This window comes from Podarcis liolepis (assembly GCF_965112155.1).
Source record: "Podarcis liolepis genome assembly, chromosome: 9".
Classification (NCBI taxonomy): Eukaryota; Metazoa; Chordata; class Lepidosauria; order Squamata; family Lacertidae; genus Podarcis; species Podarcis liolepis.
Window position 1 is genome coordinate 2,075,314 of NC_139564.1, and position 24,324 is coordinate 2,099,637.

Genomic DNA, 24,324 nt, shown 5'->3' on the forward strand with positions numbered 1-24,324 from the left:
TTGACCTGCATCCAAGAGTAAGTCCCTTGCTGGATTGCACCTGGGGAGTGCTATGGGCCTAGCCCCCACCTGGGCATCCGAGCAGAAGCATCTTTCCCGGATTCCTTTCCCGGAGGGGAAGGCAGAGGCTACAGCCTCCCCTCAATCCAAGACTACGCCTATCCAATGCATCAACCGGCCCTCAAGCAAATGCTCGCCGCCAAACCGCTCACATCTGAAAACAATACTTTAGGCCTCCCACCAGGTCAGTCAACCAAACATCAAGTCCCTCATCGGAGAGGTCTACCCCATCCTGTCGGAATAAGGCCTCTCGTTGGACTGTGATGTCAGGGTGTCGGATCACCCAGCCACCCAGCATCTGCACCTTGCGCGTGACGTCGTTGTTCACTTTCTTCCTTATTCTCTCCCTTGATCTTTTCATGGATGCCCGTCGTGGTTCCGGGGCACCAGGCCTCAGAATAACAGGCCAGTGCTGCCTCTCCAGTAGCTCGGACCAACAGAGGCTGGTCCGTGGGTATTGAAAGTGCAAGGTCTCCAAGTCTTCAGTGATAGCCTTGACTAGGTCATAAATCCTATGTTCGCCCACGTCGTTCTCACCCAGGTGAAAGATGATGATATCAGGTGGGCCCGCCGTAGAGATCCGAGCAGTCAGCAATGGTAGGAGCTGATGCCACCTCATTCCCCTCTGGCTGATCCACGACAGCTCTATATTCGAGGGGAAGCCCAGGTTGCTGCCCCACCTGGACGAAACTGCGCGGACTTCGGCCCAATACACAACACTGTGCCCGCAAATCCATACCTTCTTGGTGGCCAATCCTCAAAAAACCAAGAAAATAAACAAGACAGTGTAAGTTCAGGGGCGCAGGTGTGCCCTGGAATGCCATTTCCTAAGGGATTTAATTCTATCTGCTAGTAAGTCCCAATTTGTTGTGATGTGGGGGGTTAGCTAGGAGGCACCAGCCAGGCAGAGGAGGAAGGCTCAAAGCCTGGGGAATGATGGTGGGGCAGAGAGGAGGAGGAGAGGAATGGTGGGGTGCTGAAGAGGCAACAGGCTTTCTCAAGCCAGAAGAGCCAGTAGCACCTTAGAAACCAACTAAGTTTGTTATCGGTATGAGCTTTTGTCTGCATGCACACTTCTTCAGGAAATAAGAGAACTATCTTCAAATTTCTCATGGAAGATGGAGCAAGCTTGTTTTCTCCTGCTCCGGGGGGGGGGGGGGTAGGATTCTAGTTACAAGAAAGGAGATTCAGACTCAACAGCAGGAAGAACTTAAGAGCTGCTTCAACAGTAGAACAGTCTCCCTTGGGAGCTTGTGGATTCCTTCCTTGGAGGTTTTTAATCAGAGGTTGGGTGGCCATCTCTCAGGGATGCTTTAGCCAATATTCCTGCATTGCAGGGGGTTGGACTAGATGGCACTTACTTTTATCTGTCCTGATTCTACAAATATCCAGCTTCCTTACTTCTAGTGCTGTAAGAGAGAAAAAACTTTCCCTATCCACTTTCTTCATGCCCTGCATCATTTCATAAACTTTTATCATGTTGCCTCTTCCCCACCTTTTCTCTCAACTGAAAAGCCCCAAATGCCATCCACCCCACTGGAACCCTTTGTTCCCCTTCTTCTGAACCTTTCCCATCTTAGAATAGAATCATAGAATCATAGAGTTGGAATAGACCACAAGGGCCAACGAGTCCAACCCCCTGCCAAACAGGAAACAACATCCTTTACAACATCCTTTCTTAGGTGCGACAACCAGAACTATATGCAATATTCCAGACGCATTCGCACTGCAGATCTGCATGAGTGTGTTATGATAGCAGCAATTCTATTTTCCACACTTTTCATAATGATCCCTGGGATGGAATCTGCAGTTTTCAGTCACAACTCACTCCACTGGAACCTTCATCAGGCTACCCCCTACGAGCCCCAGGGTCTCCTCCCTAGTAAGGTAGCACCATGTGTATTGCTCTGTATGATTAACAATACATATGGTTAGCACGATTAAGTGTGAATAAAAAATAAAGTTGGGTCTCATGAAGGCAGAACTGGACAGGGAAGTTTTTAATGTCTGATGGTTTATTATGTTTTATATTTGTTGGAAGCCGCCCAGAATGGCAACCCAGCCAGATGGATGGGATACAAATAATAAAATAAAATTGTTGTTGTTGTTGTTCAGAGATAGGTCTCGGGTCTGGATCAGTTGAAGACAGCCATATGAGGTGGCCAGGACTAAAGAGGCAAGACACAAAGTGTGGGATTTAAAGAGGGTCACTTTATTAACTACAGCAGAGTAACTTACAAACGGCAGGCAGGAAAGGAGGAGACGCGTGGGCAGGAGTCCAAGTCTCTCCTGAGACTCCAAATCCTGTCGTGAATGGCCAAGCCTACCTTGCAGGGAGGAAGGTGGTCTCCATTGCCCTCCTCTCCCCCCACCGCACCCCTTAAGGTGAGCTCTGGCTGACTCATGCACCCTTGGAGCCCCACAAATCCAGGCAAGTGACACGGGTCAACATCAAGAGAGATCCCTTTCCTGCCCCACAGGACCCCCTGGAGCCGCTTAGCAACCTGAAAAGTGATTTGGGGTGCTCGCGGTTTTGCCAACTTCTCCCCTTTCGCAGGAGGATAAAGCTCGGCTTAGTCCTTCTTCCCCCACCACCACAGAATATGTGCTTTTATTTCTCTGTGGAGGTTAGAGAGGAAAATATCGTTCCCAGCAGCAGACAAGGAAATCCCATCCTTTCCGTAAAGTTCGTTCCTATTGGGATTAAATTGGGGGTGAGATATCATTCCACCCCCCGTTGCAAACAGCGCCATTCTCACTCCTCTATTAATATACTGCCGCTTTTGGCGCAATCGCTGCATGAACGATTTAGTGCATGAGGCACTCCTGGGCAAGATGCTGGACCACAGGATAAGGATCCCCGGCCACGTTTGCCTAAATGCCTCCAAATCCGCCACCACTTGAGAAACTATATCCTCACTCTTCATAAACTTCATTTCATAGTCGTCCAAGTGCAGAACCACAATGTCCAGCTTCTGCCAGACCACCCTGCCCTGGAAGATTGTGTGCAACAGATGACTCCACCTGCAACTCTTCTTGCCCAACCACTGAACAGAGGCCATGTGGCTCAGACCCAAGTCAGTTCCCAGACTGGAATGTATCGCACTACGTCTGGCCTGAAGAACTGTACGGTGGCCTGCGATGAGGACTTGGACACGCTGGCCTCCATCCCAGCCATCTGTCAACAAAAAATATCATCAGTAAATTGCAACTCCAGACAGTTTTCTTTCCCCCGCCTTTTCAGATGCCTATCGGTGCTTGGTAAGATGCTGAACATGACCTGTTTATGTTTTGTATGCCTCTCAAAGGTGTCTCCAGGTGTACTGCAGTTGGGGCGACCGTAATCCTAAATGAGCAGGCCCAGAGTACCTCCAACACACCCACCCAGCACCAGCTGCTCAAGTGTTTTCTTAGTTTCTGTCCAGAACTGAAACTTCGTAAGAAGATGGCCATGCGCACGAGGCATGAAGATCCCTGGAGAGTTGCCCCTATGCTCTGCATATTCCTCGAAGACAGTCATTGCTCAGAGATCAGCCTCCAAGTGTGGGCTTAACGGCACCATCAAGCTCTTCAGTCAGGATTGAACCGCGTCCTCAGTAGAACCCCAACCTCCAAGAACACCAGACTGAGAAATCACAGGCAGGGCCGGACCACACATGAAGCGGACTGAGGCAGCCTCCTCAGGCGCTGGAATCCCGCAAAGGCACCCCACCTGCTCCTACTGAACACTTGCAAGATCTCGCCATAGTCCCAGTGTCTTCTCACTTCTCCTGTGGCAAAGAAGTGCTCCACCAGAAAAGCAACGAAAAGCGGCTGTGGCTTCTGGATTCCAGGGAGAGGAGTGGAAGGTTCCCATCTGCACCCCATCCTGGGGGATGAAGGTAGGGTGAGCAGGGATTACCTACCTCTGTCACTGGTGTTGTCCAATGCCAGGTCTATAGGCAATAAAACTGCTACCCTACGAGACTTTTTCACCTTGCAGGGGGTTAACCTGGCTTGTGTGACAGAGACCTGGGTGCATGAAGGTGAAACACTTGCCTTCCATGAGATGGCACCCCTTGGGTTTCTCCGTCCTTCACCAGTCGCGGACTGTGGATCGAGGGGGAAGGGTAGCACTGTTAGTTCGGGAGGATTGCTCTTTCAGGGCTCTGCCAGCACCATCGATGTCCGGAATTGAAGGTGTTGGCCTGGTGTGGGACACCAAGGAGAGCTTGGCTGTCTGGCAGGTGTACCAACCACATAGCGTACCGGCAGCCACCCTGTCAGGCCTGTTGGAGGTGGTGGCAGACTGGGCCTTGGAGTTCCTAACCTATTGGTTTTGGGAGACTTCAACGTCGCATGCTCGCGACAGAGGCTCAAGAACATCTTATAGGACACTTAGGAAAGCCTATGAGATGGCAGTGAAAGCTGCTAAGAAGTCCTACTTCTCAGCTTCCATTGCATCCGCTAGCTCTCGCCTGGCACAACTTTTTAGAATAATTAGGTCGTTAACGTCCCCAGAGGGACAGCCAAATTTAAATATGAATTCGACTCATAGCTGTGAGGCATTTGCGACCCTTTTTGCAGAGTGTCTTGCTGCTCCGCCGTGACCTCCCTGCCAATTTGGATACAATAACAGAACTGGAGACCCCTCGACTGTCCTCTGGTCCAGTATTGGACCACTTCGATAGGATACCCCCAGCCGATGTGGACAGACTCCTCCTACCTGGAAGGCCCACCACTTGCCTCCTTGACCCGTGCCCGTCCTGATTAGAGCGTGTCCAGATGAGGTGCGGATCCCCCCTGGGTTATCATCAATTTGTCCCTCGGCTTGGGGACATTCCCAGGGGAGTTGAAGGAGGCAGTGGTGCGTCCGCTCTTAAACAAAAAACATCATCAGATCCTTTAGATCTATCCAATTACCGCCCGGTTTTGAACCTTTTGTACCCGGGCAAGGTAATTCAGAGAGCGGTTGCTGAACAGCTTAGTAGGTTTCTGGATGAAACATCGGCTTTGGATCCATTTCAGTCTGGCTTCCTTCCTGGTTATGAGACTGAGACTGCTGTGGTCGCCCTAACAGACGACCTCCGTAGACAGCTGGATCGAGGTGTGTCGGGACTGCTGATTCTTTTAGATTTGTCAGTAGCCTTCGACATGGTCGACCACGAACTTTTGGACCACCGCCTTGCCGACGTAGAGATTCAGGGCACAGTCTTACAATGGCTGCACTCTTTCCTTTCAGGTCGGGGACAGAGGGTGGTGCTAGGGGAGCTGTCGCGGCACCCCTTGGTGTGTGGAGTGCCGCAGGGCGCAATCCTCTCTCCGATGCTTTTAAACATTTTTATGCACCCCCTTGTCCAGAATTTTGGGCTGGGTTGTCATCAATATGCTAATGACACCCAGCTTTATCTGTTGATGGACAGCCATCCTGACTCAGCCCCGGACACAATGACCAGATGCTTGGAAGCTGGGGCTAGATGGCTGCGTGGGAGCCGGTTGAAGTTAAATCATTCAAAGATAGAGATTCTCCGGCTGGGTCGGGATGACATGGGGTTGGGGGGCCAACTCCCATCTCTTGCGGGGGCTCAATTAGTGCCAGCGCCTTCCATCAGGAGTTTGGGTTTAACCTTCTACTCCTCTCTCTCTATGGAGGTTGCAGCTACAGCAAAGGCGGCATTTTTCCACCTTCGCCTTACTAAGCAGCCGGTTCCTTACCTTTCTCGCCCTGATCTAGCCACAGTAATCCAAGCGACGGTCTCCTCCAGGCTCGATTATTGTAACTCGCTCTACACAGGGCTGCCCTTGAAGCTGACCCAGAAACTCCAGCAGGTGCAGAATGCCACTGCAAGGCTCCTTACGGGGTCCTTGCCACAGGACCACATTCATCCAGTACTATACCAGCTGCACTGGCCCCCGCTGGAGTACAGGGTCAGGTTTAAGATGCTGGGTTTAACCTTTAAAGCCCTATACGTCCTAGAACCCTCGTACTTACAGGACTGCCTCTCCTGGTATGCCCTGCAGAGGACCTTACAGTCCACAAATAATAGTATCTTGGAGGTCCCAGGTCTCAAAGAGGTTAAACTGGCCTCAGCCAGGGCCAGGGCCTTTGCGGCTTTGGCCCCATTCTGGTGGAACGCTCTATCGCGGGAGACCAGGGCCCTGCAGGACTTGACATCCTTCTGCAGGGCCTGCAAGATGGAGCTGTTCTGCATGGCCTTCAGTCCAGGCCCAATTTGACCTCCCTCTATGGAACCCTGTAAGTTACCTCTTTGGTCCTTTTATTGGCTCATGTGGGATCAACATGGATAGCTGGCCCTGATGAATACTTGAGGTTCCCAACCCCTATGGTTGTAATTCATGGGCAGTTACTTAATTTTATCCTGATTCTAATTTTTAAACTGTATTTTAATCAATTGTTTGATTGTGTTTTAATGTATTTGATATTTGATGTTAGCTGCCCTGAACCCGGTCTTGGCCGGGCAGGGCGGGGTATAGATAAAAAATTACTTCCTTACGGCTTACAGGTGGTGGTGGGAGCAGCAGGTTGAAGTGGCCTTCCTCACGGGCAAAAGGAACCCCAGGATGACCCCACAGCTTGGGGGCTACTGCCTACCATGGTCTTGGATTCAAACAGAAATCAAGCCTGGTCTCACTGCATGTCGAGGCCCCGGGCCCTTACGCCCCCTTAGATAATAAAAAAACAGGCACAAATATTTAGGTCAATGGGATAAAATGGGCCATAACTTTATTGGTTACATATGTGAGCGGTTTGGCTTAGGCATTGGGCGAAACCAGACTATATCCTGACTCCTGCCTGTCTGCAGGGAGAAGAATAATATCCTAAGAATAAACCACCGGTAGTGGGAGCCCTATGATATACATCAAATTGTGGCACCCCCAGGGTCCCCGAAGGGGTTGTGGCATGGCCCTAGCCCACGCCCAGGCTTTGGACAGGCACCACACACCCGGATCCCTTTAACAGGATACCCTTAACAAGGAGGGGCAGGCGGAGGCTACAATCTCCCCTCCCATAAACAAGACTTACCCAATGCCTAACCGCCACTCAAACCCCAAAGGATCGCTGCCAACACCCTCACACCTGCAACCAATCCCTAATGCCCTTGACGATATCAACCAGCCAAACATCACTTCCCAAATCGGAAAGGTGAACGCCGTCATTATGAAACAAGTCCTCCTGCTTGTAAGTAATGTTGGGGTGTCGTATCACCCGTCCATTCAAGAGCTGCACCTCATATCCCACCCTACGATTAATAGCTTTCCTGGCCTTGTCGATTCTGTGCGGGCGGGAGCAATCTCGCCAATGCCGCCTCACCAGCATTTCAGACCAGATTAAGGTCATGTCTGGGAACAAAACAGCCAGTTTAGCAAAGTCCTCTCTCATGCTTATGTTTAGGTCATTGCCGTTCCTTTGACCCAGGTCGTTCTCTCCAAGTTGAACAATCAGAGCGTTGGGGGGGCCATGCAAGGCAGCTCTGGCCATCACGATTGGCATAAGTTCCTCCCATTTCAAGTCACACCTTGTGACCCAGGAGACACTGACATTTTCAGGAAGCCCTAGGCAGCTACCCAAGCCAGTATTGATGGCACGCACACGGGCCCAGTGGATAATACAGTGTCCTACGATCCATATGTTTATCACGGGGCAACCTGAAAATAAAGGAGTGACAGAGCGTGATTACCATGGGTTCTTGCAGATATACCTTCTATATGCATCAGATCTCCAGCATCCCATATCCTTGATTCTGTCGGTTGGCACACCCCAATGGGCAGACATCATGGCAGCACCAATCCTAAAGGAATGCACAGCAAGATCCACAGCCGGGAGACCACAGGCCTGGAGAGCTTTCCGCATCACGCGGGTAAACTGGTGTCGAGCCAGGCGAGAGCGATCTTGGTGAATAAGGAAGGGGCCCGGACCAGGACGCCTGAAGCAGGGGTATCTCCTGGCATCCTTTACGGGACACGGGCCCTTGTGCTCTGATGCCGAGAGTCTGATAAGGGCTCCTTTCCCCGATTTTAGATTGTTGGATGCATATTACCAATTCTAAGACAAATTTATGTCCTCTAACAGTAACCCCCTGGAGGAAATGCCTGGCTCACCCTCATTGACAACTTCGCCCACTCTGAGGGCCCCAAATAATGCTATGACATATACTGCCAAGACAGGCGAGACTTGTATTTTAACCAGCAAATGACTGTTAAAACCCTACAGATGTGGTAAAGGAGGTCAAAAGTGATCGTTTTTCTACTCTCCGTGTTTGGTGGTTGAAGTCTACCCCAACATTCATCGCCCTACATACCATAAATGCTGCGCAGGGATCAACAGGAAATACATTTGCTGAAGAAGGCAAGAGCAGCAGATTGGATGGATAATGTTTTAGCCATGCGACCTAGCCTCCAGAGGTGCACAAGGCAATACGTGATCCTCCGTAGGAGGCTGGCAAGGTCTGAGTTAGATTTTGTGCGGAAAGCAATAAAATCGGACCACGCCTTTTTGTAGGATCTAAGCATGGATGGTGCAAGAGGCAGATACTCCCTGCATCACGTCAAGCTTCCAAGCTTCCAAAAAATGCCCTGTTAACTGCTGGGGCTCGGGCGCTAAAAATGGAAAACTATCCACCTGGAACTGAGATAATGCGTCAGCCATGTTGTTATTAACCCCCGGAATAAATTTGGTGGGGAAAACGATGTTCAGACCCAAACACAACAGGACAAAGGAGCAGAGTACTGAGATACTCTAGCAGTCCCGTGCCTAGTGCGTGGGGGAGAAGCACCAGAAGCTTGCTTCTTGTTGGCAGGCATAGCAAACAATAAAAGACAGTTGCGTATACACAAGATTGCAAACCACTGAGGTCAATAATGTCTACACTGGCAGGCAGCCCGCCTGAATCAAATATTGTCCTCACAGACTGGCAGCAACACCAATCAATATTGCCTACAATAATGGGCAGCATGAACCAGGGAGCGCGGCTTAGTATCAATAAAGTCTACACCGAGAGACAATGGAGTACACCTCCAGGGGAGGAGACTAACAGTGCGCTAGCAACACCAAAGTGACCTTCCTGGGGCATAAGCCAAATCATCATCATCATAATCATCATAATAATGGCTTGTCTCAAATGGTTCGCCAATGGAGTTCCACTTGTGCAGCAGGATTGCTTCCTCTCGCTGTGCACCCCCCCCCCCAAAAAAAAAATGATCTGAAGACTCCACAAACATTTTGGAGCAGTTTTTGAGTGCAGAAGACCATGGGAGAGGGGAGAGGAGGAGGAAGTAGTTCTAGTGGGATGGAAGCACTAGCTATGACTCATGGCAGGTTTCTGCCCAATTTGAACACACAATTTCCTTTTGGCCACCATTATTACCCAGCTCAATCCACTGGCGCTGACGGGACCGAAGTCTTTAAGGGGATGAAAAAGAGGGAAACAGCCTGTGAGCGAAAGAGCTCTTATCCCGAGCCATCATTTCAAGAAATGCCAAAAGAAACTGCCTTGACAATCTGCATTGGTCTGTTTCCTGCAGCTGCTTGTAAATCTTGTTTTGCATACTTGACAGACGCCAAAGTCAGGTCCTGGAGCACCATTACCCCAGGAGGGGAAGCCCAGCACACAGGAAGAGCAGCAAAAGCTATTTTAGCAAAAGAAAACGTAACACATAATGAAGTGAACGCAATCCTTAATAAAAAAAAAACATGATTGAAGAGCGGATGCAAAATACGCAGGAGAGATAAAGAAAAGACTTCTTTGTGCAACACACCATTAAACCACAGGAGGCAGGAATGGCCACCAAACTAGATGGCTTTAGGAGAGGATTGGACAAATTCATGGAGATGGAGAGGGTGATCGATGGCAGTGGATGCTGGACTAGGTTGGCCGCCATAAGGCTGATCCAACAGGCTCTTCTTTTTAAAATAAATAAATAAATGGTATTAACTTTTCTAAATTACGTTTCAAAATATGCATTTAAATAACCTTACATCTATGACTTCCCTTCTTCTCCTTCCTTGGTTCATTTTGCATATCATAAATCCCCGCATATTGCACATGAACTAAACCATTAGTAATCCATTGCTACAGCCATCAAAACTTATTTACACTGTTGAATTTATCTTAATGCTACCAGCGCTTTTAAATAAACACAATTTTCTCCTATACACTCAGTAAACAATTTTCAGTCTTTTTAACCAACAGGCTCTTCTTAGGCAATAATTAATGCAGCATTCACCCAACTGGGCTGATGGGCACTGCAGCACAAAAGAGCTGGAGGGCACCAGGTTGGCAAAGGATAAAATAATGGAACGAATGCTGCCTTTAATTACAAAATTACAAATTTAATAACAAAAACAGATGTCATTATAGGGTTGGGAGGATCTCACATGTCCATTCATGCGCTCACTTCCAATGCTCCTGTTTCCACACTGGCCCATTCAGGTTCTGCCGCCTAGCCTCCGTTTGTTGAAAGTGTCCCTTGATATGTGTCTCCACTACCCTGCATTAAATTAGCTTAACTAGATTTCGCCAGCTGTCATTTAGCAAGCTTTGAGGGTTCATGTCGAACCCTTGTGGCACTTGCGGACAGCCCTCTGTGTTTTTTTCAGAAGAAATATCCGCCTGGAGATCAAGGACAATCCAGGACGCTTAGCTCTGCTCCAGGGCCAATCATCACCACAAACTTGTCTAATCCCTTTTGAAGCCATCCAACCTACTACATAGCCCCCATATTGTCAAAGGCAGAAGCTGGCACAGGCAGTCTACTTCCTGGGCGATTTTTTTTTTAAAAAAACCCTGCATGTAGAAAACAAGCATGTCAGGGACAGGGGTTGAAACCTAGCCATCGCCCCGATGTGCTCATTTTCTCTCTGTAGGAAATGGAAAAGCTTTCGACCATGTGAACCCTGACATAGGATGCAATCTGACATGGCACAGGACTATTACCCTTTTAAACCATAGCAAAATAATAGCACATCAGATCTTGTATCGTGTCCTGGTGCCAAGGCAGAAGACAGGATAGTGTGCCTCCCAATTTGAAAGAGGGGGTGCAGCAGAAAAAGACAAACTTGTTTTTCTAACTTCAGCCTTCAGATTCCTGATTACGCTGCAGGCCCTTATCCTCCTAAGGATCTCAAAACCAAAACACTGAGCTCTCCTTTGCTGCATAAATTCCCTGCTGCTCCTGAAGAGGTGCCAGGCTTGCTGAAGTTATCACCTTCCCCTCCTCACCTCTGCACTGAAGCTCGGGTTATGGAAAACCTCTCTTCTGATTTTCCGCACAATCTGGTAAGATCCAATTCAGCACATAAGATTGAGCTTTTGCAAGTCACGGAGAGAAACTCTCGGACCCTCGGGAGAATTAATCAGTGGGGGTGAGCCCTAACTTCCGACTCGCCCTGCAGCAAACGCCATGCCCTCCCACTTTTTCAGAAATCCCCACCCCAAAGAACATCCTAAAATAACAAGGAAGTGGCTGCTAAGGCAAGCCAGGGGCCTTGGTTATATGCCCAGGGACCAGACTGAGTCTGCCCCCTCGCTTGAGCAAGCGGCCAGGATCCACCTCCCCGGCAGCAAGCTCAGCCCAAGGACCTCCTTTGCTGCCCACAAAGTCACCCAAGGGGCCTCCCTCATCAGATTGTTCATGGTGGAGGACGTGCCGGCACTCAATGGCGCCAACCAAGGACAGGGAGCGGAATTATGTGACCATGTATCCCCTGTCCTATGGAAACCCCCACCCCTTAAATTCAATGAATAAAGAGACAAGGCAAGTAGTATTTGGGTAAAATCAGGTCATGGCTTTATTAACTACTGGTGTAAGAGGTTTCACATAGGCATCAGGGAGAACCAACAATTTCTGGCCCGTCTGCCGGAAGGACTTAATTTGGGGTCAACTGGAAGTGACCTGCATCACAGAGTAAGTCCCTTGCTGGATTGCACCTGGGGAGTGCTATGGCCCTAGCCCCCACCTGGGCATCTGGGCAGAAGCATCTCTCCCGGATCCCTTTTCCGGAGGGGTAGGCAGAGGCTACAGCCTCCCCTCAATCCAAGACTACGCCTATCCAATGCATCAACCGGCCCTCAAGGAAATGCTCGCCGCCAAACCCCTCACATCTGAAAACAATACTTTAGGCCTCCCACCAGGTCAGTCAACCAAACATCAAGTCCCTCATCGGAGAGGTCTACCCCATTCTGCCGGAATAAGGCCTCTCGTGTGACTGTGATGTCAGGGTGTCGGATCACCCAGCCACCCAGCTGCTGCACCTTGTGCGTTACGGCATTGTTCACTTTCTTCCTTATTCTCTCCCTTGATTTGTTCACGGATGCCTGCTGTGGTTCCGGGGTGCCAGGCAACGGAATAATAGGCCAGCGCTGCCTCTCCAGTAGGTCGGACCAACAGAGGCTGGTCCGTGGGTATTGAAAGTGCAAGGTCTCCAAGTCTTCAGTGATAGCACTGACTAGGTGACAAATCCTTTGTCGGCCCATGTCCTCCTCACCCAGGTGAAAGATGATGATATCAGGTGGGCCCACCGTAGAGATCCGAGCAGCCAGCAATGGTAGGAGCTGATGCCACCTCATTCCCCTCTGGCTGATCCACGACAGCTCTATATTCGAGGGGAAGCCCAGGTTGCTGCCCCACCTGGACGAAACTGCGCGGACTTCGGCCCAATACACAACGCTGTGCCCGCAAATCCATACCTTCTTGGTGGCCAATCCTCAAAAAACCAAGAAAATAAACAAGACAGTGTAAGTTCAGGGGCGCAGGTGTGCCCTGGAATGCCACCTCCTAACGGACTTCATTCTATCTGCTAATTCCCTGGTCCTGAATGGGGTAACTGTGCCCCTGAAGGACCAGGTGCGCAGCCTGGGAGTCATTTTGGACTCACAGCTGTCCATGGAGGCACAGGTCAAATCTGTGTCCAGGGCAGCTGTTTACCAGCTCCATCTGGTACGTAGGCTGAGACCCTATCTGCCTGCGGACTGTCTCGCCAGAGTGGTGCATGCTCTGGTTATCTCCCGCTTGGACTACTGCAATGCACTCTACGTGGGGCTACCTTTGAAGGTGACTCGGAAACTACAACTAATCCAGAATGCGGCAGCTAGACTGGTAACTGGGAGCGGCCGCTGAGACCATATAACACCGGTCTTGAAAGACCTGCATTGGCTCCCAGTACGTTTCCGAGCACAATTCAAAGTGTTGGTGTTGACCTTTAAAGCCCTAAACGGCCTCGGTCCAGTATACCTGAAGGAGTGTCTCCACCCCCATCATTCTGCCCGGACGCTGAGGTCAAGCGCCGAGGGCCTTCTGGCGGCTCCCTCATTGCGAGAAGCAAAGCTACAGGGAACCAGGCAGAGGGCCTTCTCGGTAGTGGTGCCCGCCCTGTGGAACGCCCTTCCAGCAGATGTCAAAGCGATAAACAACTACCTGACATTCAGGAGACATCTTAAGGCAGCCCTGTTCAGGGAAGTTTTTAACGTGTGATATTTTATTGTATTTTTGGTTTTTATGGAAGCCGCCCAGAGTGGCTGGGGAGGCCCAGCCAGATGGGCGGGGTATAAATAATAAATTATTATTATTATTATTATTATTATTATTATTATTATTATTATTATCATTATCATCATCATCATAATGGGGTGTCTCAAATGGTTCGCCAATGGAGTTCCACTTGTGCAGCAGGATTGCTTCCTCTCGCTGTGCACCCCCCCCCCAAAAAAAAAACAATGATCTGGAGACTCCACAAACATTTTGGTGCAGAAGACCATGGGAGAGGGGAGAGGAGGAGGAAGTAGTTCTAGTGCAGAAGCAGAAGTCTGCTGGGTGAGTGGGATGGAAGCACTAGCTGTGACTCATGGCAGGTTTCTGCCCAATTTGAACACACTATTTCCTTTTGGCTACCATTATTACCCAGCTCAATCCACTGGCGCTGACGGGACCGAAGTCTTTAAGGGGATGAAAAAGAGGGAAACAGCCTGTGAGCTAAAGAGTTCTTATCCCGAGCCATCATTTCAAGAAATGCCAAAAGAAACTGCCTTGACAATTTGCATTGGTCTGTTTCCTGCAGCTGCTTGTAAATCTTGTTTTGCATACTTGACAGACGCCAAAGTCAGGTCCTGGAGCGCCATTACCCCAGGAGGGGAAGCCCAGCACACAGGAAGAGCAACAAAAGCTATTTTAGCAAAAGAAAACGTAACGCATAATGAAGTGAACACAATCCTTAATAACAAAAGATGATTGAGGAGACGGATGCAAAACACGCAGGAGAGATAAAGAAAAGACTTCTTCGTGCAACACACCGTTAAACCACAGGAGGCAGGAATGGCCACCAAACTAGATGGCTTTAGGAGAGGATTGGACAAATTCATGGAGGTGGAGAGGGCGATCGATGGCAGAAGATGCTGGACTAGATTGGCCCCCTTAAGGCTGATCCAACAGGTTCTTCTTTTTTAAAAAAATAAATAAATTGTATTAACTTTTCTAAATTACATTTCAAAATATGCATTTAAATAACCTTACATCTGTGACTTCCCTTCTTCTCCTTCCATGGTTCATTTTGCATATCATAAATCCCTGCATATTGCACATGAACTAAACCATTAGTAATCCATTGCTACATCCATCAAAACTTATTTACACTGTTAAATTTATCTTAATGCTACCAGCGTTTTACACAAATTTCTCCTATACATTCAGTAAACAATTTTCAGTCTTTTTAACCAACAGGCTCTTCTTAGGCAATAATTAATGCAGCATCCACCAAACTGGGCTGATGGGCACAAAAGAGCTGGAGGGCACCAGTTAGCAAAGGATAAAATAATGTAACGAATGCTGCCTTTAATTACAAAATTACAAATTTAGTTACAAAAACAGATGTCATTATAGGGTTGGGAGGATCTCGTATGACCATTCATGCGCTCACTTCCAATGCTCCTGTTTCCACACTGGCCCATTCAGCTTCTGCCGCCTGGCCTCCGATTGTCGAAAGCCTCCCTTGATATGTGTCTCCACTACCCTGCATTAAATTAGCTTAACTAGATTTCGCCAGCTGTCATTTAGCAAGCTTTGAGGGTTCATGTCGAACCCTTGTGGCACTTGCGGACAGCCCTCTGTGGCTTTTTCAGAAGAAATATCCGCCTGGAGATCACGGACAATCCAGGACGCTTAGCTCTGCTCCAGGGCCAAACATCACCACAAACTTGTCTAATCCCTTTTGAAGCCATCCAACCTACTACATAGCCCCCATATTGTCAAAGGCAAAAGCTGGCACAGGCAGTCTACTTCCTGGGCGATTTTTTTTTTTAAAAAACCCTGCATGTAGAAAACAAGCATGTCAGGGACAGGGGTTGAAACCTAGCCATCGCCCCGATGTGCTCATTTTCTCTCTGTAGGAAATGGAAAAGCTTTCGACCATGTGAACCCTGACATAGGATGCAATCTGACATGGCACAGGACTATTACCCTTTTAAACCATAGCAAAATAATAGCACATCAGATCTTGTATCGTGTCCTGGTGCCAAGGCAGAAGACAGGATAGTGTGCCTCCCAATTTGAAAGAGGGGGTGCAGCAGAAAAAGACAAACTTGTTTTTCTAACTTCAGCCTTCAAGTTCCTGGTTACGCTGCAGACCCTTATCAAAACCAAAACACTGAACTCTCCTTCACTGCATAAATTCCCTGCTGCTCCTGAAGAGGTGCCAGGCTTGCTGAAGTTATCACCTTCCCCTCCTCGCCTCTGCACTGAAGCTCGGGTTATGGAAAACCTCTTCTGATTTTCCACACAATCTGGTAAGATCCAATTCAGCACATAAGATTGAGCTTTTGCAAGTCACGGAGAGAAACTCTCGGACCCTCGGGAGAATTAATCAGTGGGGGTGAGCCCTAACTTCCGACTCGCCCTGCAGCAAACGCCATGCCCTCCCACTTTTTCAGAAATCCCCACCCCAAAGAACATCCTAAAATAACAAGGAAGTGGCTGCTAAGGCAAGCCAGGGGCCTTGGTTATATGCCCAGGGACCAGACTGAGTCTGCCCCCTCGCTTGAGCAAGCGGCCAGGATCCACCTCCCCGGCAGCAAGCTCAGCCCAAGGACCTCCTTTGCTGCCCACAAAGTCACCCAAGGGGCCTCCCTCATCAGATTGTTCATGGTGGAGGACGTGCCAGCACTCAATGGCGCCAACCAAGGACAGGGAGTGGAATTATGTGACCATGCACCCCCCTGTCCTACGGAAACCCCCACCCCTTAAATTCAATGAATAAAGAGACAAGGCAAGTAGTATTTGGGTAAAATCAGGTCATGGCTTTATTAACTACTGGTGTAAGAAGTTTCACATAGGCATCAGGGAGAACCAACAATTTCTGGCCCGTCTGCCAGAAGGACTTAATTTGGGGTCAACTGGAAGTGAGCGAGTTCTTGACCTGCATCAAAGAGTAAGTCCCTTGCTGGATTGCACCTGGGGAGTGCTATGGCCCTAGCCCCCACCTGGGCATCTGGGCAGAAGCATCTCTCCCGGATCCCTTTTCCGGAGGGGTAGGCAGAGGCTACAGCCTCCCCTCAATCCAAGACTACGCCTATCCAATGCATCAACCGGCCCTCAAGGAAATGCTTGCCGCCAAACCGCTCACATCTGAAAACAATACTTTAGGCCTCCCACCAGGTCAGTCAACCAAACATCAAGTCCCTCATCGGAGAGGTCTACCCCATCCTGTCGGAATAAGGCCTCTCGTTGGACTGTGATGTCAGGGTGTCGGATCACCCAGCCACCCAGCATCTGCACCTTGCGCGTGACGTCGTTGTTCACTTTCTTCCTTATTCTCTCCCTTGATCTTTTCATGGATGCCCGTCGCGGTTCCGGGGCGCCAGGCCTCAGAATAACAGGCCAGTGCTGCCTCTCCAGTAGCTCGGACCAACAGAGGCTGGTCCGTGGGTATTGAAAGTGCAAGGTCTCCAAGTCTTCAGTGATAGCCTTGACTAGGTCATAAATCCTATGTTCGCCCACGTCGTTCTCACCCAGGTGAAAGATGATGATATCAGGTGGGCCCGCCGTAGAGATCCGAGCAGTCAGCAATGGTAGGAGCTGATGCCACCTCATTCCCCTCTGGCTGATCCACGACAGCTCTATATTCGAGGGGAAGCCCAGGTTGCTGCCCCACCTGGACGAAACTGCGCGGACTTCAGCCCAATACACAACGCTGTGCCCGCAAATCCATACCTTCTTGGTGGCCAATCCTCAAAAAACCAAGAAAATAAACAAGACAGTGTAAGTTCAGGGGCGCAGGTGTGCCCTGGAATGCCATTTCCTAAGGGATTTAATTCTATCTGCTAGTAAGTCCCAATTTGTTGTGATGTGGGGGGTTAGCTAGGAGGCACCAGCCAGGCAGAGGAGGAAGGCTCAAAGCCTGGGGAATGATGGTGGGGCAGAGAGGAGGAGGAGAGGAATGGTGGGGTGCTGAAGAGGCAACAGGCTTTCTCAAGCCAGAAGAGCCAGTAGCACCTTAGAAACCAACTAAGTTTGTTATTGGTATGAGCTTTTGTCTGCATGCACACTTCTTCAGGAAATAAGAGAACTATCTTCAAATTTCTCATGGAAGATGGAGCAAGCTTGTTTTCTCCTGCTCCGGGGGGGGGGGGGGTAGGATTCTAGTTACAAGAAAGGAGATTCAGACTCAACAGCAGGAAGAACTTAAGAGCTGCTTCAACAGTAGAACAGTCTCCCTTGGGAGCTTGTGGATTCCTTCCTTGGAGGTTTTTAATCAGAGGTTGGGTGGCCATCTCTCAGGGATGCTTTAGCCAATATTCCTGCATTGCAGGGGGTTGGACTAGATGGCACTTACTTTTATCTGTCCTGATTCTACAAATATCCAGCTTCCTTACTTCTAGTGCTGTAAGAGAGAAAAAACTTTCCCTATCCACTTTCTTCATGCCCTGCATCATTTCATAAACTTTTATCATGTTGCCTCTTCCCCACCTTTTCTCTCAACTGAAAAGCCCCAAATGCCATCCACCCCACTGGAACCCTTTGTTCCCCTTCTTCTGAACCTTTCCCATCTTAGAATAGAATCATAGAATCATAGAGTTGGAATAGACCACAAGGGCCAACGAGTCCAACCCCCTGCCAAACAGGAAACAACATCCTTTACAACATCCTTTCTTAGGTGCGACAACCAGAACTATATGCAATATTCCAGACGCATTCGCACTGCAGATCTGCATGAGTGTGTTATGATAGCAGCAATTCTATTTTCCACACTTTTCATAATGATCCCTGGGATGGAATCTGCAGTTTTCAGTCACAACTCACTCCACTGGAACCTTCATCAGGCTACCCCCTACGAGCCCCAGGGTCTCCTCCCTAGTAAGGTAGCACCATGTGTATTGCTCTGTATGATTAACAATACATATGGTTAGCACGATTAAGTGTGAATAAAAAATAAAGTTGGGTCTCATGAAGGCAGAACTGGACAGGGAAGTTTTTAATGTCTGATGGTTTATTATGTTTTATTTTTGTTGGAAGCCGCCCAGAATGGCAACCCAGCCAGATGGATGGGATACAAATAATAAAATAAAATAGTTATTGTTGTTGTTGTTGTTATTTATTATTCAGAGATAGGTCTCGGGTCTGGATCAGTTGAAGACAGCCATATGAGGTGGCCAGGACTAAAGAGGCAAGACACAAAGTGTGGGATTTAAAGAGGGTCACTTTATTAACTACAGCAGAGTAACTTACAAACGGCAGGCAGGAAAGGAGGAGACGCGTGGGCAGGAGTCCAAGTCTCTCCTGAGACTCCAAATCCTGTCGTGAATGGCTAAGCCAACCTTGCAGGAAGGAAGGTGGTCTCCATTGCCCTCCTCTCCCCCCACCGCACCCCTTAAGGTGAGCTCTGGCTGACTCATGCACCCTTGGAGCCCCACAAATCCAGGCAAGTGACACGGGTCAACCTCAAGAGAGATGCCTTTCCTGCCCCACAGGTCCCCCTGAAGCCGCTTAGCAACCTGAAAAGTGATTTGGGGTACTCGCGGTTTTGCCAACTTCTCCCCTTTCACAGGAGGATAAAGCTCGGCCTAGTTCTTCTTCCCCCACCGCCGCAGAATATGTGCTTTTATTTCTGTGTGGAGATTAGAGAGGAAAATATCGTTCCCAGCAGCAGACAAGGAAATCCCATCCTTTCCGTAAAGTTCGTTCCTAGTGGGATTAATTTGGGTGTGAGATATCGTTCCGTCCCCCGTTGCAAACAGCGCCATTCTCATTTGTCTATTAAACTGTTTCCGCTTTTTGCACAATAGCTTCATGATTGGGATGTTAATCCAGGCTCTCCTGGGCAAGATGTTGGACCACAGGATAACGACCCCCGGCCACCTTTGCCTAATCTCCTCCAAATCCTCTATCACTTTCTTAAGCAACTTGTTATACGGCATCAACCCGAGGTCATTGCCACCTGCATGCAGGACCACCATGTCCGGCTTCTGCCAGACCACTCCGTCCTGGAAGATTGTGGGCAACAGTTGACTCCACTTCAAATTTATCTTGCCCAACCACTGAACAGAGGCCACCGGGCCCAGACCAAAGTCAGCTCCCGGACTGTAGTGTTTCGCTCTATGACTGGCGCCAAGAACAATACCGTGGCCTGCGATGAGGATTCGGACACGCTTGCCTCCAGCCAGGCCTCCTGTTAAAAAGAAACATCGTCAGTAGATTGCAACTCCGGACAGTTCTCTTTTCCCCAGCTTTTCAGAAACCCAACGGTACAGAAGCCTCGCAGAGGTGTTTCCATATTGAGGCACAATCCTAAATGAACAGGCCCAGAGTACCTCCAACACACCCAGCACCAGCTGCTCAAGTGTTTTCTTAGTTTCTGTCCAGAACTGAAACTTCGTAAGAAGATGGCCATGCACACGAGGCATGAAGATCCCTGGAGAGTTGCCCCTATGCTCTGCATAGTCCTCGAGGACAGTCACTGCTCAGGGATCAGCCTCCAAGCGTGGGCTTCACGGCACCATCGAGCTCTTCGGTCAGTATTGGACCACGTCCTCAATAGAACCCCAACCTCCAAGAACACCAGACTGAGAAATCACAGGCAGGGCCAGACCACACATGATGCGGACTGAGGCAGCCTCCTCAGGCGCTGGAATCCCGCAAAGGCACCCCACCTGCTCCTACTGAACACTCGCAAGATCTCGCCACGGCCCCAGCGTCTCCTCACTTCTCCTGTGGCAAAGGAGTGCCCCCCAGAGATGCAAGAAGTGGCTGTGGCTTCCAGATTCCAGGGAGATCTCACAGACCTCTTGGAATATCTCATTGAATGTGCAGACGCGTGATTCCATAAAGCGAGTCCTTGGTGTAGCAGGGGCAGCGGCAAAGCCTCCCCATTTCATCTCAGGCGGAGAAATGGGACACACCACCCCTGATTGCAGGGCACACTCAGAATGTCCAATTTAGCTGCCAACTGCCCTGTTGTAAATGGTCCCTGGGTTGATGCTGTTAAGGCTGCATAAGAGAAGCCTGCTGGATGAGGCCAGTGTCCCGTCTAGTCCAGCATCCTGTTCTCACAGTAGCCAACGAGATACCGATAGGATTCCAGCAAAAGAGCCCTCTGCCCTTTTGCAGATTTCACATCCAAGAGGCAAGGTCAGGATCTCAGCCTGCTTGTCTGACCAAAATGCAAACTGTATGTAGGGCATGAACAACATTTCCTGCAGCCTGAGGCAGTGAACAATGGCAAACTAAAAGAAATTCATCAATAACGCTCGTCTAGGCTGCATCAACAGAAGTACAGGGTCCAGATCAAGGGGAGTCCTATTCTGCCTTAGCTGGACCACACCTGGAATACTGTGTCCAATTCTGGGCACCAGATAGATACACAAGCTAGAGGATGTGCAGAGGAGAGCAACCAAGACGATCAAGAGTCTGGAAAACAAGCCATATGAGGAACAGTTGAAGGAGCTGGCCATGTTTAGCCTGGACAAGAGGAGACAATGAGAAGTTCCGAGAGCCATCTCCAAATATATCAAGAGCCGATTTTAAAATGCTTTCCAGTGTTTTGGCAAAGTATAAAAATCATAGGTTCTTATTTAGAAGTAACGCTAAGGTAGGACAATGTATATTGCTCTGTGTGATTAATAATACATATGGTTAGCACTATTAAGTATGAACAAAAAATAAAGTTAGGTATCATGAAGGCAGAACTGTATAGGGAAGTTTTTAATGTCTGATGGTTTATTATGTTTTATTTTTGTTGGAAGCCGCCCAGAATGGCAACCCAGCCAGATGGATGGGATACAAATAATAAAATAAAATAGTTATTGTTGTTGTTGTTGTTGTTGTTGTTATTTATTATTCAGAGATAGGTCTCGGGTCTGGATCAGTTGAAGACAGCCATATGAGGTGGCCAGGACTAAAGAGGCAAGACACAAAGTGTGGGATTTAAAGAGGGTCACTTTATTAACTACAGCAGAGTAACTTACAAACGGCAGGCAGGAAAGGAGGAGACGCGTGGGCAGGAGTATAAGTCTCTCCTGAGACTCCAAATCCTGTCGTGAATGGCTAAGCCAACCTTGCAGGAAGGAAGGTGGTCTCCATTGCCCTCCTCTCCCCCCACCGCACCCCTTAAGGTGAGCTCTGGCTGACTCATGCACCCTTGGAGCCCCACAAATCCAGGCAAGTGACACGGGTCAACCTCAAGAGAGATCCCTTTCCTGCCCCACAGGTCCCCCTGGAGCCGCTTAGAAACCTGAAAAGGGATTTGGGGTGCTCGCGGTTTTGCCAACTTCTCCCCTTTCGCAGGAGGATAAAGCTCGGCTTAGTCCATGTTCCCCCACCACCGCAGAATATGTGCTTTTATTTCTCTGTGGAGATTAGAGAGGAAAACATCGTTCCCAGCAGGAGACAAGGAAATCCCATCCTTTCCGTAAAGTTCGTTCCTATTGGGATTAAATTGGGGGTGAGATATCATTCCACCCCCCGTTGCAAACAGCGCCATTCTCACTCCTCTATTAATATACTGCCGCTTTTGGCGCAATCGCTGCATGAACGGTTTAGTGCATGAGGCACTCCTGGGCAAGATGCTGGACCACAGGATAAGGATCCCCGGCCACGTTTGCCTAAATGCCTCCAAATCCGCCACCACTTGAGAAACTATATCCTCACACTTCATAAACTTCATTTCATAGTCGTCCAAGTGCAGAACCACAATGTCCAGCTTCTGCCAGACCACCCTGCCCTGGAAGATTGTGTGCAACAGATGACTCCACCTGCAACTCTTCTTGCCCAACCACTGAACAGAGGCCATGTGGCTCAGACCCAAGTCAGTTCCCAGACTGGAATGTATCGCACTACGTCTGGCCTGAAGAACTGTACGGTGGCCTGCGATGAGGACTTGGACACGCTGGCCTCCATCCCAGCCATCTGTCAACAAAAAATATCATCAGTAAATTGCAACTCCAGACAGTTTTCTTTCCCCCGCCTTTTCAGATGCCTATCGGTGCTTGGTAAGATGCTGAACATGACCTGTTTATGTTTTGTATGCCTCTCAAAGGTGTCTCCAGGTGTACTGCAGTTGGGGCGACCGTAATCCTAAATGAGCAGGCCCAGAGTACCTCCAACACACCCAGCACCAGCTGCTCAAGTGTTTTCTTAGTTTCTGTCCAGAACTGAAACTTCGTAAGAAGATGGCCATGCGCACGAGGCATGAAGATCCCTGGAGAGTTGCCCCTATGCTCTGCATATTCCTCGAAGACAGTCATTGCTCAGAGATCAGCCTCCAAGTGTGGGCTTAACGGCACCATCAAGCTCTTCGGTCAGGATTGAACCGCGTCCTCAGTAGAACCCCAACCTCCAAGAACACCAGACTGAGAAATCACAGGCAGGGCCGGACCACACATGAAGCGGACTGAGGCAGCCTCCTCAGGCGCTGGAATCCCGCAAAGGCACCCCACCTGCTCCTACTGAACACTTGCAAGATCTCGCCATAGTCCCAGTGTCTTCTCACTTCTCCTGTGGCAAAGAAGTGCTCCACCAGAAAAGCAACGAAAAGCGGCTGTGACTTCTGGATTCCAGGGAGATCTCACAGACCTCTTGGGATCTCTCGCTGGAACCTGGTAGTCACAGATGTGCGATCTCAGAAGGCACAGGAGTGGCAGTGGCAAAGCCTCCCCATTTCATGTAATAGTAACAATAATTTGTTATTCATACCCTGTCCATCTGACTAGGTTTCCCTAGCCATTCTGGGAGGCTTCCAGCACACATAAAAACATAGTAAACCAACAAACTTTAAAAGCTTCCCTATACAGAACTGCTTTCAAATGTCTTCTAAAAAACATATTGTTGTTTATCTCCTCAACATCTGGCGGGAGGGTGTTCCACAGAGCAGGCGCCACTATTGAGAAGGCCCCCGCCTGGTTCCCTGTAACCTCACTTCTCGAAGTGAGGGAATTGCCAGAAGGGCCTTGGCGCTGAAGACGCTCCTTCAGGTATACTGGGCTGAGGTTGTTTAGGGCTTTAAAGTTCAGCACCCACACTTTGTGCTTTGAAGTGTATTGGGAGCCAATGTGAGTCTGTCAGGACTGGTGTTATATGGTCTTGGCGGCTACTCCCAGTCACCAGTCTAGCTGCCGCATTCTGGATTAGTTGTAGTTTCTGAGTCACCCTCAAAGCTAGCCCCATGTAGAGGGCATTGCAGTAGTCTAAGCGGGAATTAACCAGAGCATGCACCACTCTTGCGAGACAGGGCACAGGCAGAGAGGATCTCACATAGAGCTAGCAGACAGCCACCCTGGACACAGAATTGATCTGCACCTCCATGGACAGCTGTGAGTCCAAAATGACACCCAGGCTGCGCACCTCATATCTGAGGGGCAGAGTTATCCCATTCAGGACCAAGGAGTCCCCCACAACTGCCCACCCTGTCCCCCCAAAACAATACTTCTGTCTTGTCAGGATTCAGCGTTAGCCACTGTTCATCCTCCAACCCTCTCACACAGGACTTTCACTGCTTCTGATCTGAAGGAGAGGTAGAGCTGGGTATCATCGGCATACTGATGAACACCCAGCCCAAACCCCCTGATGATCTCTCCCAGCAGTTTCAAATAGATATTGAAAAGCATCGGGGAGAGGAGGGAACCCTGAGGCACCCCATAACTGAGCACCCAGGGATCCGAACATTCATCCCTCAACACTACTTTCTGAACATGGCCCAGGAGGAAGGAGAGGAACCACTGTATAACTGCCCCCAGCTCCCAGCCCCTCTAGACGGTCCAGAAGGATGTCATGGTCGATGGTGTCAAA

At 49.3% G+C, this 24,324-nt stretch overlaps 1 protein-coding gene and 1 long non-coding RNA gene across 11 annotated transcripts in view; one reads left to right on the plus strand and one right to left on the minus strand.

Annotated features, from left to right (window-relative positions):
• Positions 1-14,847, plus strand: part of LOC310686051 — a 424,340-nt gene extending 409,493 nt beyond the window's left edge. The window contains exon 3 of the long non-coding RNA XR_014515682.1: positions 13,839-14,847. This is a non-coding gene — a long non-coding RNA (uncharacterized lncRNA). The remainder of the gene's footprint in view (positions 1-13,838) is intronic.
• The window catches only part of LOC310714794 (uncharacterized protein), a 51,551-nt gene continuing 33,979 nt past the window's right edge, over positions 6,753-24,324 (minus strand). For 5 of the 10 annotated variants that reach the window (XM_083520432.1, XM_083520424.1, XM_083520429.1 and 2 more), the window contains one exon: positions 16,323-17,273. In XM_083520432.1, coding sequence (XP_083376558.1) covers positions 16,666-17,273 — 608 coding nt within the window. In that variant the 3' untranslated portion in view covers positions 16,323-16,665. Of the gene's footprint in view, positions 7,708-11,824; positions 12,764-16,322; positions 17,274-18,724; positions 19,712-21,462; positions 22,447-24,324 lie in introns of those variants that run through there. The other 5 variants (XM_083520431.1, XM_083520426.1, XM_083520428.1 and 2 more) reach the window with 4 other exon arrangements.